The sequence below is a fragment of the Polistes dominula genome, unplaced genomic scaffold, assembly GCF_049000335.1.
Source record: "Polistes dominula isolate Pdom_NZ unplaced genomic scaffold, Pdom_raw_medaka contig_22, whole genome shotgun sequence".
NCBI classification, from domain to species: Eukaryota; Metazoa; Arthropoda; class Insecta; order Hymenoptera; family Vespidae; genus Polistes; species Polistes dominula.
Window position 1 is genome coordinate 593,686 of NW_028300966.1, and position 16,416 is coordinate 610,101.

Genomic DNA, 16,416 nt, shown 5'->3' on the forward strand with positions numbered 1-16,416 from the left:
TTTTAAATATTCATTCAAAAATATCTGATGCGATAAGAGCAACTCGTGGAATCATTGAAATTCGTTAATGAACGAACAGCAACATTGTTGTTTTTGATTCAATTTTTGATTACAATAAGGAAGCTTCGAATAAAAGGTAACACACTGTATATATTTGATTTGATTTTAAAACTGAAATAAACATTTCTATTATCCAAGTATTATTATTCTTGCAATTTTAAACATTTCCGTAGATACGTATCTTACAAAATAAATTATACACGATGTATAAAACCCATTGTTTATGGGTTACTTTCAGAATTGTTTCAAATTTTTAGTGAAAATGCATGAATGATAGATGTTTCCCATTTTTATATTACGAATAAAAACGTTTCCTTAATAAATGTTACATAATTATTATTACGGTCGTTAAATGATAATTTATAGGTTTATTTAACAAGTTAAGTGCATTCGACGTGTATACACGTCCGACCAAATCTCTATTGCGATACGTTTGACGTGTATACTTGTTGTGTAAAGTAAAAAATTACCATCTTAATATATATAAATTACGTGTCACGTTGTTTGTCCGCAATGGACTCTTAAACTACTGAACCAATTTTAATTAAATTTTCCACACTGTGTACAGTTTCATTCAACTTGAAAGATAAAATAGTTTATATCATTTTAACAGATGGCGGTATAAGGTAATTCGTTGACTTAAAGACGTGTGTTGTATCGGACTGATTGTGAACCACAGCTATTACCACAGGTAAATAAAAACACGTGAGATTGATGAGAGGTTAAATTTATCAAAATCAACTGTTTTTATGTCCACTTGAAAGGCTTAAGGTTTAAACTTTAAAGTGAACATTGTCTTCATTTTTACAAAAGATAAATCAAATGACTTTCCGAATCAACCCAATAGAAAGTGGATAAAACATGCAAGAGAGGGTCTCTTTTAGAATCGTAAACATATCGTTGGAATCTGTCCAACTCTCGTTAATTATTGGTTCACGATTATCCTTTTCGTGGTTTCTCTTGATGGTACGTCGTTCGTTTAATTTACCATAGTAACTCGTGGTTCACGTGTTGCTTCAACGTGAATGTCAATAAAGTGTGTACATATTGTTCAACAAAGAATCGCTTATGAAACTTTGTGACTTTGTTTAAAAAAAATAAAACAAAAAAAAGTAAACTTAAGTCTTTACTGTTTTCTCTTCTTTTTTTTTCTTCATACACGTTGATAAATTATTTCAGGGTGTTCTATGTAAACTCACGTATGTGTAATCGCAGTAATTATGTTTGTATTAAAGTTATAGAAAATGAGATTGTCAAGAGGAAGATTTATAATGAGGAACGGATTAATTACACGAAAGTTGTAACAGATTGTAAGTCATACTATCTGTTTGTTTCTCTCTCTCTTTTTTTTATTTTTTTGCGTTGAAAGCTCTAAAACTAGCAGATTGTAACATTCAGAAAACTCGTCTCTTCTAAACTTTAGTTTTATCGTGGGAATAGCTATTTATTTATTTATCTTATACTTTTACGATTTATTTCTTTTTCAAAACGAAACTTTGTTCTTTTATTTCAAATTTTTGTTGGTCAAAGTCCATTGGCAGTAAACATGGGTAGATCAAAATAACTGAAAACTTTTTTAAGTTGACTATAGATATGAAACATTTAAAAAGAAGGTTTCTTGAAAAGTGACTACCCAAATCTTTGTAACACGTAAACGAAAGCTCGTAAATTATTCTTCCCCCCTCTTTTTTAAATTCAAATTTTATTCCAAAGTTTCAAACTATTGTCTTAATCGTAAGATCTGAATTTGATAAATAATTATTTGAAGATAAAAAGTAAAAAAGATAAATGACAAATACTTTAATTCTTAAGGATAGTTTGAAAAGAGTAGTAGAAGAGCATTATGAGAGAGAAAGCAGTTGTTGTATGTACAGTCGACTGCTTCCTTCACCGACTTGGAATCGATTTTCTTGCGGTTATTCACCTCTGTAAAACGTGCAGGTACTGTAGCAGAAAAGCGGAATGATCGATGAAAAGTAACAACTATTACTTTGTTCAGCCGCTGACACTAGAGTCTCCTTAATAAAGTGAAAATTCACTGATTCAAAGATCAACTTATACAAAAGAGTAATAAATATTGTTGATTTCAGTTTATTTTTCAATTTATTTGATAAATTACAAAATTATTATAAATATTAAGTCGAGTCCTAAATAACTGTCCGTTTTTTATAAGACAAACAATGACGTTTCTAAGACTGATAAGTGCAAAACACCTTTCATGCAGTTTTTTCCTTATCCTCATCTATACAGTGATATCAAAAATTCGTTTGTTTTAGTAACTTACAGTAGAAAATTACTTATGACTCGAACTAATATAATAACATATTCGATATTCGATAATAAATGTAATAACATAATCGATCATTCAATTCAATTGTCAATTAAGCGAATAATCGATTTACACCGAAGCCAAACAAACAATCGAAATATCGATTTGCCTAAATACTTGAGGAAAATATTCATTTTGAAACGTTTAGATGCCACTACAACAAATTCTCTCATTTCAGTTTTTTTTTTTTTTTTTTTTTTTTTTAATTAAAATCAAAATCAACCTGTATGTACGATATGAAGTACCTTATACCTTGTATCTTTTCAATTAAAATTAAAGGAATTTGTTAAATGTTTAACCAAATTATTTCAAATTGCTAACCACAATGGTTTATTATTTATCATGAACTATTTATGATGATAAATATCCATAGAAAAATAATAAATTCAACGTGTGATAATATTTTAATATCAATTGTAAAATAATAATAATAATAATACGTGAAAAAACAACCAACCAACCAACCGAATAACTTTGTTTGTTATCAAGGGAACGACATATCCACATTTATTCCCAGATCGGGGAAGATCGGAAAAAAATATAAAGGTCATCGTAATCGACGTTTAAATAAAATCATACATTTTTCAACATTTATAAAATGAAATGAGAATTTTTAATGATAACATTTATTAATTATAATTATAATATTGAATCAATAATGTAACTTCGTTAATATAATCAATTGTTTGACCAAGGTGGTAGGTTTTTTTATTGCGTTAAGATATCATTTTGTCATCGATTAAAACAAATCTACTTACGTTAGATCTGATTTTTTTTGTTTGTTATAAAATTACAAAAAAAATCTAATTAATAAAAATAAAAATGAAGAAAATAATGTAAAAAACGAAAGGAACGTTTAAACGGGGTAATTAATCTCATTGGCAAGTGGCAGTGGTGGTAGGGGATGGGAATATGTGAGAAGGGATGGTTAAGTTCTGACGTCAGACGAACGACGATGACGACGACGAGGAGAAGAAGGAGGAGGAGGTGGAGGAAGAAGAGGAGGAGAATGGGTAAAAGGAATACGATAAAAGGTTGGACAGGGATAGGGACAGGGACCTTTTGGCAGGATTATCGATTTTCCAACGTTTCGAGGTTTCTAGAGCGACACTTGCATTGCGCAAACTCAGCAACCGTGCAACCCCCATACTGTGTTTGACGCTACGAGAATTTCCGAGTGGCGGAGAAGCGTCGCGAGTGTCGCGAGAGCGTCGATTTCGTCGCCATGACGAAAATCCGCGATAAATTATCTATTTTATTCGAGTCAAGATTAAACCATCGTCGTCGTCGTTGTCGTCTCCTCACTGTCCCACTTTAAATCCCATTGTCTTTATTCGTTCTTTATCCATAAGAGACAACAGTTAAACACAAAACCATTCCTTTGTTGTGCATTTAGATGCAACTAAGTGCATGAAAAAATGCACAAGGAAAATGTTGTTATTTTCATTGACGTGACCATTCGAACCTGTTTCTCTAACTAATTAATATAATATACAGATATATATATATATATACATATGTTAACATATCAGGTGCTTGGAATTCTCAAAAATGGCTGACAGTTGCGTAACAGTTGCGTGCTTCCTGATCATCGTTTCGATCGTTCTCTCCGATGGTAAGTGATTGATTATGCACTCCTTCCTGTCTCTACTAACACTGTCTACCATCTTCTTTTATCTACTTATCAATATATACGTATATGTATACATGTATGTATGTATGCAACATTTGACATGCGGTGCTACTACTGTGTGCCTACATTTTACATGTTGCGCGATTTAAATTACAGTTCATATACCAGAATGAAAATATGTATGTCGGTAATTAAGATAATCGATTAATTATTAATGAACAAATTCAAATTATTTATTCATCTAAATAATTGTTAAGGATTAATTGTTGTAAATTTTATTCACGTGTGCAATATGCAGTAAGTTTTCTTTCGATAACCAGGTCAATTAATGACGAAAGAACATCGAACTAATGCTGCTTCCGAAAGGCCAAACAACTTGTGGTGTTATCAGTGTGATTCCATGGACGATGGGGATCTGTGCTCCGATCTTCCCTATAATTATTCTTCTTTTATGCACAAGTGTAAGGACGATAAAAGAATTTGCATGGTAAGAATAATTAATAGTAATAATTATCTTGTCAAATTGTTTATATTAAATTTTGTCTTTTCCATGATTTTATTGTTGTAAAATATGTATAGTTCGAATGGAATTATTTTGCAGGTGAAACGATTCTCTTATACTACGAGTACGGAAAATTCAACTTCAAGTCCTCACGTGTGGTCCTTGGAAAGAAATTGCACGAGTAAATGCGAACCGGGTTGTATAGTAATCGGTGAAAGAACAAAGCTTTACGCTTGCACGGCCTGCTGTGATAAATCTTTATGCAATACCGGAACCGGAACTGCCAATGATCTTACGATGAAAGAAATAAATTTTCTATTAGCGCTTATATTACAAATCGTTTTAACAATTACCATGTATTCGTCGTGACACTATCGATCAAATATCAAATGATACTAAGTTTTATTACTCGACTTACTTTTATTTCATCGTACACCAAATATTATCCTTCCTCCTATATATTTCTAGTAGATGATCTAGTTACTAGTAATTAGAAAATTTTGGGAAGAAACGTTCAAAGTGAAATAACTTACGGAAATAATGAAATTGGTCGTTTCCGTTGGAAAATACAAGATTCATATCACAAAGTTTCTCGGAAGATAGACGAACTCAAAGTTTCACGAGAAATTTACATAATTTTAGATATCTCTCGGTTGAAACAGTCATTACGTGAAAGTAAAGTAAATTTTCCATAAAACTCGTATTAATGTAAATTTCACTGAACAATTTTGCTGTCACTTGCAGTGACATCGTTTTTTTTTTTTTCTTTTTCTTTTTCGAAATACCTTATTCAATCTTACAAAGATACGAAGTAGGTATTTGTTCGAAATTGTTATCGTCCTATTGTCCATTGACGTAACAATCTAATTACCTGGAGTTATCGTTAAAACAATTCAATTGAAAGTATAGAATTGGTTCGTGTCACAGGTGGTCGTCTTGGTAAGTTCGTAGTAGTCGACACTGTTGAAAGAGAATTTAGTGGAATTCGATAAATTTGAAAAGTGACACTTTGTCAGCATTACAAGAGAAAGAGAGAAAGAGCAAGAGAGAAAGAGAGAGAGAGAGTATTATACGGTTGAACATAAAGCCGCCATTATTAGAACTTGTGCTGGTTGCCAAGTACTTGACTGGCGTGCTTTTTCTAGCCCCGCAAAGCGATGCGTTTGCGTTTGCCTTGCATTCGTCGATGCGACGATGCGTTCTCGGCTGCTTCGCAGAATATCCGGCTCGTTCGTCTCTTCACTATCTGGGGTTTTTTTTTTTCTTTCTTTTTCTTCTTCTTTTATTTTCTCTCTTCTCTTCCTCCTCCTTCTCCTTCTGTTCCTCCTCGTCGTCCTCCTCCTCCTCCTCCTCCACTGTTTCTCATGGGCGCGTGCTTTCGTCGTTTTCCTCGTCCATGTGCTAGCCAGTTGCAACGCGTACGTACGGCCTACCAAACGAAACTGCACTTTTCATTAGACCTTAATTAGAAAGAATTTTTTTTCTCTCTCTCGCTCAATGTCGCGAGTCAAAGATTCTGCTTTTTTTCTTCTTTTTTTTCTTTTTTTCAATTAAACCAATCCCATAATATTTTCACGAGTGATATTTTTCCATTGTAATCGTTTGAAAAATGATACATTTGTTTTCCGAATTGACCTGAGTGATCTTTATTTATTGTATCCTCTCTCTCTCTCTCTCTCTCTCTCTCTCTCTTTCTTTCTTTGAGACAATTTCAAAGAAGAATGATTTTACGCGTTTCAAATTTGTTAAATATCATCGTATACGTCATCATGTAACATCGTCGTAATAATTCTCATACTTCATAAATTGTCAATTCTTGTCATAATAGTCACATTTGTGTATTAACCATCTGTAAAACTGAGCAACGATAAAATACAGAATATATTCTTTCCATCTCGTAGAATTGTAGTTGTTGTAACGCGTTACGTTAATATATTCTTCAATGTAATTCGCTTTATTCATAACAACCCACAGTAACTTGTACCAAAGTTTAACGAGTGTCGAGTGGTTAAAGTAGAGTAGTTGAAATTATTAAACGTTCGAGTGTGTTACCGATTAAAACATGAAGAACCTTTGGGTCCAGTAAATAAAAAAAAAAACAAAACAAAACAAACAGAAATAACATAAATTGTTATTTGATTACATATTATTTCTCTCATTGTTCATTGTTCGTGGGTGTAATTATATTTGTAGAATTTTCATCGTACGTTTTATCGAGTGTGAGATTACAGTTAGAGATAGAATTTAGTGTGTGATAAAACAACCGTAGTGAATTTAATTAATGCGACCAGGTTTGTAAGCATGCCACAATCGAAACTCACGAGTTTGCTAATAACAACGTGGTTGTTCGCAACAGTGGCCACTAAATCGCGAATCGACGAGCTCGTCCAAACTTTAACCGAATACGAGATTATATATCCGAGAATAATAACGTATGATTATTCATCTTCAATATTGCACGATCAAAGATTACCATTGATAAATTATTCGACAAATACCACGAACGTGATCATTCAAAATTGGACACTTGTAACAACGATCAATGATCGATTAACACTTACCAATGATCTATTAGATGAACACCAAAATTTCAATTGCAATCTAAGATATGGTATTATAAAAAATTATGAAAATTCATCGTCAGTTGTTTTGACGATTTGTTTCGATGAAATTTATGCATTTTTCATCGTCAATGATAAATCCTTCTTTGTGGAACCTTTGAACGATGGTAAACATATCTTTTATAAATCGAATAATACCAAATGGTGGTCATCCAAACAACTATCAAAAAGTAAGAAGATATTACTAAATAATAGAATTAAATTTACAAGAAACTAACTGTTAAAAAAAAAAAAAACAATGAAAATGTACTTTTATTTCTACAACGAGAATTTAACATCTCATTGCATTAATGACAGATGTACAAGTAATTATAAAAATAATGTTAATTACAAGATTATCATATTTTTGTTTTCTGATATTTATAATTGATAAAATACTAAGCAGTAAAGAGTGTAGTAAGTTAAACATACAAGTTGTAGGTGGATCTGACTGCCACTGTGCGAGATACCGAGTGTTTATTTAGTATCCCAAAGCTGGTACTGCATCGGTATTAACATTTCAATGCTAGGAACGTAGCCAGACGTGTCCACTAGTAGTAGTGGCATTCGTATTCTTAGTAAAACGCTATAGATCCTCTACACCTGCCATGTTACGGCAAATACGGGATATGACCCAGTTCCTATCTCTTTCTCTCTCTCTCTCTTTTATCCCATACTACGTTTCACACATACTTATATATAAAGAAGATATATACCAATTATATTATTATAACAGTTGGTTTCTTTTTTTTTTTTTTTTTTTTACAATGAAATTAGAAATTTCTTGTCAAATGATTTTTTTTTTTACAGATTTTGGTCAATCGATCGAAATTTTACCTTATTTTTATTACGAGAAGAAAGAAAATCAATTAAATAGTTCAACAAGACGATCAAAACGTGATACTAATGGATATTATAATTTAACTGGAGATGTATTCGACATGGAAAATTTTCATTTAGATGATCTTGAGGATAATGAAAAATTCTTGAAAAAAACTGACGATGATGTTATGATTGAACGATTACCATCTAAGAATGATCCCGAGGATGTTGGTTATTTTTCTAATCCATCTTGGAGCAGAAGCAAAGTACCGAGTACATGAACATTTTTTTCCCCCTAAACACGTTCGTTTCAATCATCCAATAATTTAATTAAACTTTTTTTTTTTTTTAATATTCATCGTCATACATTTCAATTTCATTTATCATCCATTCCAAATTCATTTTGAATATCGAGATAATTAATAATAATATCGTTTGTTGTTGCGTCTTATAATTGCATTACAAATAATCGCGGTTACGTTTTATTAACCTGTCAACATAGAACGGAAACAATTACCACCACGATGGTTGGAGGTTGCGATAGCTGCGGATTATTCCGTTATCGAGTTTCATGGTTCTCGTGTTGAACAATACATTCTTGCACTTCTCAATATTGTAAGTAAAATAAATATTATTAATAATGATATTTATAACGATAATTACACACTCTATGTACAATTATAATTAAAATTAAATACGAGAAGTACTACTTCATTTCACTTGAACCTTTTTTTTTAACTTACGATAAAAGTGAAAATAAGTTTCAATGAAATATAATATCCCTGGAGTTAATTAACCATTAATTAAGATAATAATAGTTAATCGTAATAAATAAAATCAAGATTATCAACGAAAATAATTCTCTTATTTTTCCATTTTGTTTTAACCGAATAAGGGGAACATTAAAATCAACGATTACGATACTCGACATTTTTCAGGTCAGTGCAGTTTTTAGAGATCCTTCACTCGACTCGAATATGGTTCTCGTGGTTGCTCGGGTAATCCTTTATGCGGATAAGAGAGATAGTTTGGTAAGAACACTTTTTTTGTTGTCATTTAAAAATCAATTTTAATGAATAAAAATGATTATCCAATCGATAGGTTCAAGATGGTAACTCGAGAAAATCTTTGGAGAATGTCAACAAGTGGAATCGCAAACTCTTATCCTTATCTAAGGATAGTCACGATATAGCAATATGGTTAACTCGATTAGATATTGGTGGTCCATCAGGATACGCCCCTGTATCGGGAGTTTGCGATCCTTCAAGATCTTGTACTTTGAATCGTGACGAAGGTTTAACCAGTGCTTTCATCATAGCCCACGAATTAGCACACATGTTAGTTTAATTAATATTATTTGAAATATTACAAAAAAATACAAATTATCTTTAAAACATTAGACAATTGTTCAAATTATTTGACACAGTTTGGGATTGACTCACGATGGGGATAAAACATCTGGAAATTATTGCGTGGATGAAGCTTCACTTGGTAGCGTGATGGCTCCTATGGTTGCTGCAACTTTTCATCATTTCTATTGGTCCACCTGTTCGAGAAGAGAATTTCATCGGAAAGTCAAGTAACGTTGTAAATTATTTATCACACATTTGCCTAGCATATTATATTATCTTTCATTTTGCGATAACATTTAGTAAACTAATTTCATTATTATAGACAATGGCCTTGTTTGTTGAACCGACCTAACATCGACAGTAATATTACACGATTGGATATTAACGTACAAGAAATGTTTACGATGGATGAACAATGTCGAGTGGAATTTGGTCAAGGGTGAGTTAAAGTGATCATTAAATCATACGAAAGTTTCATATTGATTTAAAATAATTAATCTACTTGACGTTTGTTCGTTCGATTAGTTATCATCTATGTAAAAGTTTTGAAATTCGTGAACCATGTTCTCGTTTATGGTGTGGCAATTCAAACATTTCTCAAATATGCAAAACTAAGAAAGGTCCACCAATGGAAGGTACACTTTGTGGAAAAAATAAAGTAAGATAATTTAAAGAATATTAAAATAATACATTTTTTTTGTGTCCATTACTTTAAATGATGTAATAAATGACAGTGGTGTGTTAATGGTCGCTGCGAAACAATGGATCGAGAAAGAACAAATTTAGAACCATTATTTTCCAATCCAAGAAATGGAGGATGGAGTGGTTGGAGTTCATGGGGAAAGTGTAGCAGATCATGTGGCATTGGTGTACAATGTAGATCACGTACTTGCAACAATCCACGGTAAAAATCATTTATCTCAATTAAAACCAAACAAAAATATAAATAAATAAATAAATAATGTTATTTTTAGGTCAGCTTATGGTGGAAAATATTGTATGGGTCCTAACGAGGATTGTAAAATTTGTGAGACAACCAAATGCTTGACAAACGTTGATCTACGTGCTCAACAATGTTCGAGATTGATCAGTATTGTAGATTTTAAAGAAATATCATCGAAATTGAACATTACATGGTTGGCTTATGAACCAGATGAAATTCAATTAAAATGCCGATTGATTTGCCGTAGCAAAGAGACCGGAGAAATATTTTCGAGTAAAAAAAATCTAATGAATGGGACTCCTTGTTCTTATGGTTCTACGGACATTTGTATTCAGGTAACGAAGAGAAACCATTATTATTTATCATATACGAAAAATAATTGACCATTAAATAATTCGTTTTTTTTTTTGTACAGGGTGAATGTAGACGTATGGGATGTGATAATATTTTCAATTCGGATCAAATATTGGACAATTGTGGTACTTGCAATGGCAACAATACTGATTGTGATAATGTTCTTAATAAATTTCAACGTAAACTACGTCGAGGTTAGTATACTAACTTCTAAATTGAATTTCAAGCTTAGAGGAGTAGTATTGCAAAGTTTACATCTTCGAGAATTATTAATAATTGATTTAATATTTGCAAAGAAATTGGGAATAGTTGGAGTTGAAATTTCCAAACTCAAAGCCTCTTGGCGATTCAATCTATTCAATCACCTTGTTTCAATTATAATTTGATTAAAACAATATTTTATAAAATAATAAATCATCGTCATTATTTACAGCAATGACACGTTTAACCGTATTACCGCGAAATGGTATTAACATGGAAATGAATGTTACAATGTTAAAAACATCATTCGTACATAAAATCAATGCAACGTTTGTTATAATGGATGGTAAAAAACGTCGACACAAAGTCAACAATTTTCATAAGAAAAATTACGAATTATTAGTAGTGGAAGGTACTGCTTTTCGAATTCAGATAGTTAGTAATAACAAATATACAGTGAAAACTAGAGGAATGGCTTTGGATGACATTATCGTATCGGTATAAAATATAATTAAATTCAAAATATATAAAGAGACAAGTGTTACTTAATTAATTTTGATTATTTTATACAGTTCGTGGTACCATCAGATGTTGTAAAATCAGGTACATCAATTGCTGTATCTTCACGGTATTCGATAAACCGTAATGAAAGAAATACAGACAAACGATACTTGTGGATAGAAGGTGGATGGAATTTTTGTTCTGTCACCTGTGGAGGTGGAATACGTAGAAAAATGATTGCTTGTAAGGATGATAAAAGTGGAAAGATTGTTTCTAGAAGAAAATGTGCATTTGCTCCGAAACCTTCTTTAAAAATGGAAATTTGTAACACACAAAGGTATTGATGCACATATATATATTTGTTATAAACTAAACAGGTATTAATAAACGTTTGTAAATTTATAGTTGCGATTATAAATGGTTGCCAGGACCATGGGAAACATGTTCAACTACCTGTGGACATTTTGGTATTCAAACACGTCAACTTCATTGCGTTCGTTCGTCCTATAATGAAAGTGAAATAATTAGTAGCAACGAATTGGAAGCTTACAGAATAATATTGAGACCATCTTTGTGTATGGATCATCAAAAACCAAAAATTGAACAAGAATGTAATAGGGTAGCCTGTTAACAAATTCTTAATAGTCATATTTTCGATTCCATTTGTTACAAAGTATTGCAATTTAAAAGTCAATACCAATTCCAATTGGGGACTTGTATATTTTTTGTTTATAATGCAAATAATATCCTATGATTTAATAATATCGATTGATGAAGAATTTATCAGGTAATTAGGGGTCCGATACACACGTCTTTAAGTTAATTGCGATTATAAATAAGGATATAAACTATCCTATCTTTGAAGTTGGATGAAACTGCATATAGTGTGTCAAATTTGATTAAAATCGGTTCAGTAGTTTAGGAGTTCATTGCGAATAAACAACATGACGTGACGTAATTTACATATATATATATATATATTAAGAAAGATGTATTTAAATAATTGTTCATTTATAGGATTCAATAGAGAAAACTGTGATCAAAGAAGTCAATCATAATATATATATATATATATAATACAATTGTAAAGATAATTATGTTTTTTTTGTTGTTGTTGTTTTTTTTACTATAGAATTTAAGTATGAACTTTGATATTTTGTATATTTATCTGAAATAATTAAAATTGATAATGGACTAGGCTTTATTCGTATCTAAAGTATACATTATACTGATAACATCGTTGATTGCAAATGAATTATTTAATAAAATGAAATTTGTATATAAGCAAGATGTTATATAGCATTACATTAAGAAATATACATTACATTAAAAAATATGTACTTCGGATTGTTTAGTTTTATTTTTCATTTTTTTCTTTTTTTTTTCATTTTAACATTTATTCTATCGAACCATATTTGTTCTATTTCACGATATACGCATCTATGATTTGAAATGAACAAAAACAATGAAATCATTGTTCGTCGATATTTACTATACTAATTTTCTTAATAATTTTCTTTGTTTTTTGCTGAAGATATTTGATTTCTTATTAAACTAAATAAAATCTTTGTTTTTTGTTAACTTGATCAATTTTTGTTTCGTACATTCGGACACGAATTGTATTCTTGTACTTATCTGACATCAATCTCGATATGTTAATTAGATATATATATATATATTTATATAATATTAATCTGATTTTAAAGATACGTGTAAAATGTAAAATGTAATAATAGACGTACAGAGAAAGCCAGTAAAAGATATGCTACTGACTAGAAGCTCGTAAACTTTTCGATAATTGTTTTTTTTTCCTGTTTTTTTTTTTTTTTTTTCTTATGAAAAGTATTTACTTATTTCTAGTTGTATTTTTATTTTCCCCTTCTTAATTATTTATTAATATATCGAAATGTTAAAATCGATTAATTTGGTTTATCTTTTTCTTCTATGCATTTATAATCGTAATAATAAGTATTGTCTGATTTCCAACTGTAATCACCTTTTTCATTTTATATAACTAAGCTTACAAGTTAAGAAGAATTCGTAGATGTCATGGCAAAAAAAAAAAAAAAAGGGGGTGCTTAAAAATTAAATGACATTCGTTATTATCGTGCTTGCATGCAAGATTCATTAATTAATAATCGTTAATATTTATATTATCTTGTGAATGTTTAGTTAAAATTAACCCTTTGACTACGATGCGCTCTCGAACGAAAATCCATTAATATGAACGAGCGCCATTTTTGCATGTCAGTGCAGTCGCTGCGACTATTTTTCACAAATAAAATAAAAATATGAAGTTTTTTTTTTTAAGTAACTTTTTAACCTATTTTAATTTATTTTATTTATTTTGTTCATTCCTTTAATAATAATCGGTAATTTAAATATCAAAAAAAAAAAAATACAAACAAAATTTAGAATGTAACACACAAGAGTATAATAACTTTAACTGTATATTTGAATAATTTTCATCCTAATTATAAAAATGATCAAATTAAAAATAGACAAAATATGAAAATATAAAAGCAATGAACTTAAACGACATTGAAATAATTGCGAATATTTAGTTGCCATGTTACATATCACAATAAATTCCATGTTTAAATTAATCGGTAAAAAAACAGCAATAAAGGTGTTACAGTAAAAAAAAAAAAAATACACAGGGCAATATATATATATATATATATATATATATATATATATATATATATACGCTTTTCGTATATATTGATAGATTTGTGAGAGCGTATATATACGCTTTTAGCAGTCAAACGGGTTAATCATCGTGTTATTATTTTTTTTAAAGTATCAATGTGTCTGTATAATATGTATATGTGTGTTTGTATATATCTGAGCGCGTTCTTATTTATGAATTTTATTATAATAATGTAACGTGTGTGTGTGTGTATGTGTGTGTGTATATACTCAATTTTTTACTTATATAACATATATATATATTTGATATATCATATCTTGAACGTATCGTAAACTTGTGTACGTGGCTTGTATAGTATATAATTATTATATACACATAATATATCCTAAGTATAAATAATGTTTACAAAAATATTAATTTTGGGAAAAGGCAAACTTTCAATGATAAGCTTGTTATTTGTTTTTTTAAATTACTTGCAAAATTTAACAATAATAACGTGAATCGTTTCTCATTTTATATTAATCATCTATAAACTTGAAATTATTGGGTAACTTTTGTTCTTACTTTTTTTTTTGTTGTCTTCCTTCTTTTTCCATTGGATTGGATCAGAAAAGTAATTTCGTTTATTCTTTTGTAAAAATGAAGAAGACAATTTTTTACTTCGAGGATATTAAACTTGGGCCTTTCTAATGGGTATAAACAATTGAATTTGATCAATTTAATCTCTCATCGATTTATCGTTTTGGTATTTTGCCATTTTGCATCAATTCATGCAGAAAATTGTGTCAGGGGACAAAAAAAAAAACGAAATTACTTTACGAACAATCCAATATTTTTTACATTTTTTTTTTTTTTCATTTTTTCTTTCTTTAAACACATCAACTTTAATAATCATCGTTCGTTAATTATGAATTTTTGTTTTCTTCCCACATATCGTCATCGTGGAAAATGAACTCGGTGTTTCGTTCGTTTATATTTCAAATTTCGTTTGAATGTTTTTTTTTAATAATTATATATATATTAAATATATATATATTATATTCGAAATATTCGATATTTACGCAAGTTTTTATTTATTATTTTTATTTTATTGATACTTGCGTGTATTTTCGTTATACTACGTAATTAATAGGCTCGACGGAAACTCTCTTCGTTTTTCGGATAGTTCGTTTCAACAAAACAAAAAAAAAAAAAAAAATACAAATAATTCAAAAGATAAATTTACACTTTCGTAAGTTTCTATATTCTATCTTTTGTCAGTTTATAAATAAAAAAAAAACCAACAACTTTTGTCTATCATAGAAAATTAAAAACGAAAGTGACATTCTTTCATTCGTATTTTTCTTGTTTTACTCGTTAAACAAAAAAAAAACAAAAAAAATTATATATTTAAATATAACATTAATGTATCTCATTTAATATATAATAAATTATTCAATTGTTATTAATTATATATTATACACTACTTACACATTATGCCCTTATTTTTTTTTTTGTTCTTTTTTCCTTTTTTTTCTTTTTTTTTTTTTAAATAGGCCCTAAGATATTAGATTTTTGGTAAAATTCGGACATTACAAATCCTATAGGTATGCGTGATTGTTACGGCTTTGATATATATATAATATAAATATCTAAACTCTTGAAAAATTTATTGCCCCCCCCCTCGCTCCCTCCCTTCCTCCCCCTCTCCACTCCTCCCATACCATCGACTCGCGTTAAAATTTTTTTACTAACAATTTTCAATAGGAAGAACACTATTTTATGTACAACGTTAAAACGAATGGGAATTAGGAAGACTTGTTGTTTCGTTTCTAATTTATCTTTCCATTTTGTTGTTGTTGTTGTTGTTGTTGTTGTCACACTCATTGCGAGCCCAGAAAAAATTTGAAAATCAACGGGTAGAGGAACGAATAAGAAAAAAAGAGAAAAAAAAAGAAAGAAACAAGAATCATTGTTTTAATACAACACAATAGCCAGGTATTCTTTGGTTATTAGAAACTGTCAATGTTTTCTCTCTCGTAATTCAAATTCATAATCTTTCGACGTAGTTGCCTGGGAAGGTGCCAAAATAGCCAGTTCTTTGGCTGGAACCAACGTACCACCCATCGTCACATTTTTCCATTACGAACACCGTGTCACCTTCTTTCAATTCCAATTCGTCCTCGTTTTGTGGTCTATAATTATACAGTGCTCGATATCTGATAAATTAAATGTATCAAATGTAAATTGATCTATTTTATCTCATCTTTTCAATTTTACATTTAACCCTTTACGAACTTCAACAAATTCTAATGCAACATTGTTACATACGAATTGGTTTTTTTTCTTTTTTTTCTTTTTTTTTTTTTTTTTTTTGAAAAGACCAATCTAACAAATCAAAAGAATACGCGATACACGTGAAAATTGTGCTACTTTGTTTAGCAAAGGGTTAAATTTGATTAAAGAAAAAAAAAGAAGAAGACTTAC

The 16,416-nt window shown here is 29.9% G+C and overlaps 3 protein-coding genes and 1 long non-coding RNA gene across 7 annotated transcripts in view; 2 read left to right on the plus strand and 2 right to left on the minus strand.

The window, feature by feature from the left end:
- The first annotated feature begins 3,423 nt into the window (after window positions 1-3,423).
- LOC107070671 (uncharacterized) lies at window positions 3,424-4,929 on the plus strand. Its single transcript, XM_015329098.2, has 3 exons — window positions 3,424-4,004; window positions 4,343-4,509; window positions 4,624-4,929. Exons 1-3 carry the CDS (start codon window positions 3,941-3,943, stop codon window positions 4,891-4,893), a joined length of 501 nt encoding a protein of 166 aa, XP_015184584.1. The 5' UTR covers window positions 3,424-3,940; the 3' UTR covers window positions 4,894-4,929.
- Window positions 4,930-6,251: 1,322 nt separating this feature from the next.
- On the minus strand, window positions 6,252-7,859 carry LOC149032428 (uncharacterized). Of its 3 annotated transcripts, none has more exons than XR_016176711.1 (3): window positions 7,557-7,859; window positions 7,086-7,305; window positions 6,252-6,381 (listed from the first exon to the last, which is right to left on the minus strand). It is a non-coding gene; the product is annotated as an uncharacterized LOC149032428 (long non-coding RNA). The 3 variants fall into 3 exon arrangements; XR_016176713.1 differs by having other exon boundaries at window positions 7,477-7,859; XR_016176712.1 differs by lacking the exon at window positions 7,557-7,859 and adding an exon at window positions 7,396-7,498.
- Window positions 6,373-13,892, plus strand: LOC107070670 (A disintegrin and metalloproteinase with thrombospondin motifs 14). Of its 2 annotated transcripts, XM_015329097.2 has the most exons (14): window positions 6,373-7,315; window positions 7,935-8,219; window positions 8,449-8,561; window positions 8,885-8,977; window positions 9,048-9,283; window positions 9,373-9,525; window positions 9,621-9,737; window positions 9,824-9,956; window positions 10,033-10,202; window positions 10,273-10,576; window positions 10,657-10,789; window positions 11,029-11,294; window positions 11,369-11,634; window positions 11,703-13,892. In XM_015329097.2, the coding sequence occupies exons 1-14, from the start codon at window positions 6,826-6,828 to the stop codon at window positions 11,926-11,928; spliced, it is 2,985 nt and encodes a 994-aa protein (XP_015184583.1). In that variant the 5' UTR covers window positions 6,373-6,825; the 3' UTR covers window positions 11,929-13,892. The 2 variants fall into 2 exon arrangements, with proteins under 2 accessions (XP_015184583.1, XP_089029115.1); XM_089172989.1 differs by lacking the exon at window positions 11,703-13,892 and having other exon boundaries at window positions 6,375-7,315; window positions 11,029-11,208; window positions 11,369-11,490.
- Window positions 13,893-15,785: 1,893 nt separating this feature from the next.
- CAP (Cbl-associated protein) overlaps window positions 15,786-16,416 on the minus strand; it is a 74,604-nt gene continuing 73,973 nt past the window's right edge. Inside the window, 1 exon segment of the mRNA XM_089172998.1 lies at window positions 15,786-16,148. Within this exon segment, the coding sequence (XP_089029124.1) occupies window positions 15,980-16,148 (169 nt within the window). The 3' untranslated portion in view covers window positions 15,786-15,979.

Bases quoted from the DNA above. Each gene is read 5' to 3' on its own strand.
- LOC107070671 (XM_015329098.2), top strand. From the start codon at position 3,941: ATGGCTGACAGTTGCGTAACAGTTGCGTGCTTCCTGATCATCGTTTCG. The intron at 4,005-4,342 runs GTAAGTGATTGA...TTCGATAACCAG, and splicing joins TTCGATCGTTCTCTCCGATG to GTCAATTAATGACGAAAGAA. The intron at 4,510-4,623 runs GTAAGAATAATT...ATTATTTTGCAG, and splicing joins ACGATAAAAGAATTTGCATG to GTGAAACGATTCTCTTATAC.
- LOC107070670 (XM_015329097.2), top strand. From the start codon at position 6,826: ATGCCACAATCGAAACTCACGAGTTTGCTAATAACAACGTGGTTGTTC. The intron at 8,220-8,448 runs GTACATGAACAT...CTGTCAACATAG, and splicing joins GAGCAGAAGCAAAGTACCGA to AACGGAAACAATTACCACCA. The intron at 9,957-10,032 runs GTAAGATAATTT...AATAAATGACAG, and splicing joins CACTTTGTGGAAAAAATAAA to TGGTGTGTTAATGGTCGCTG.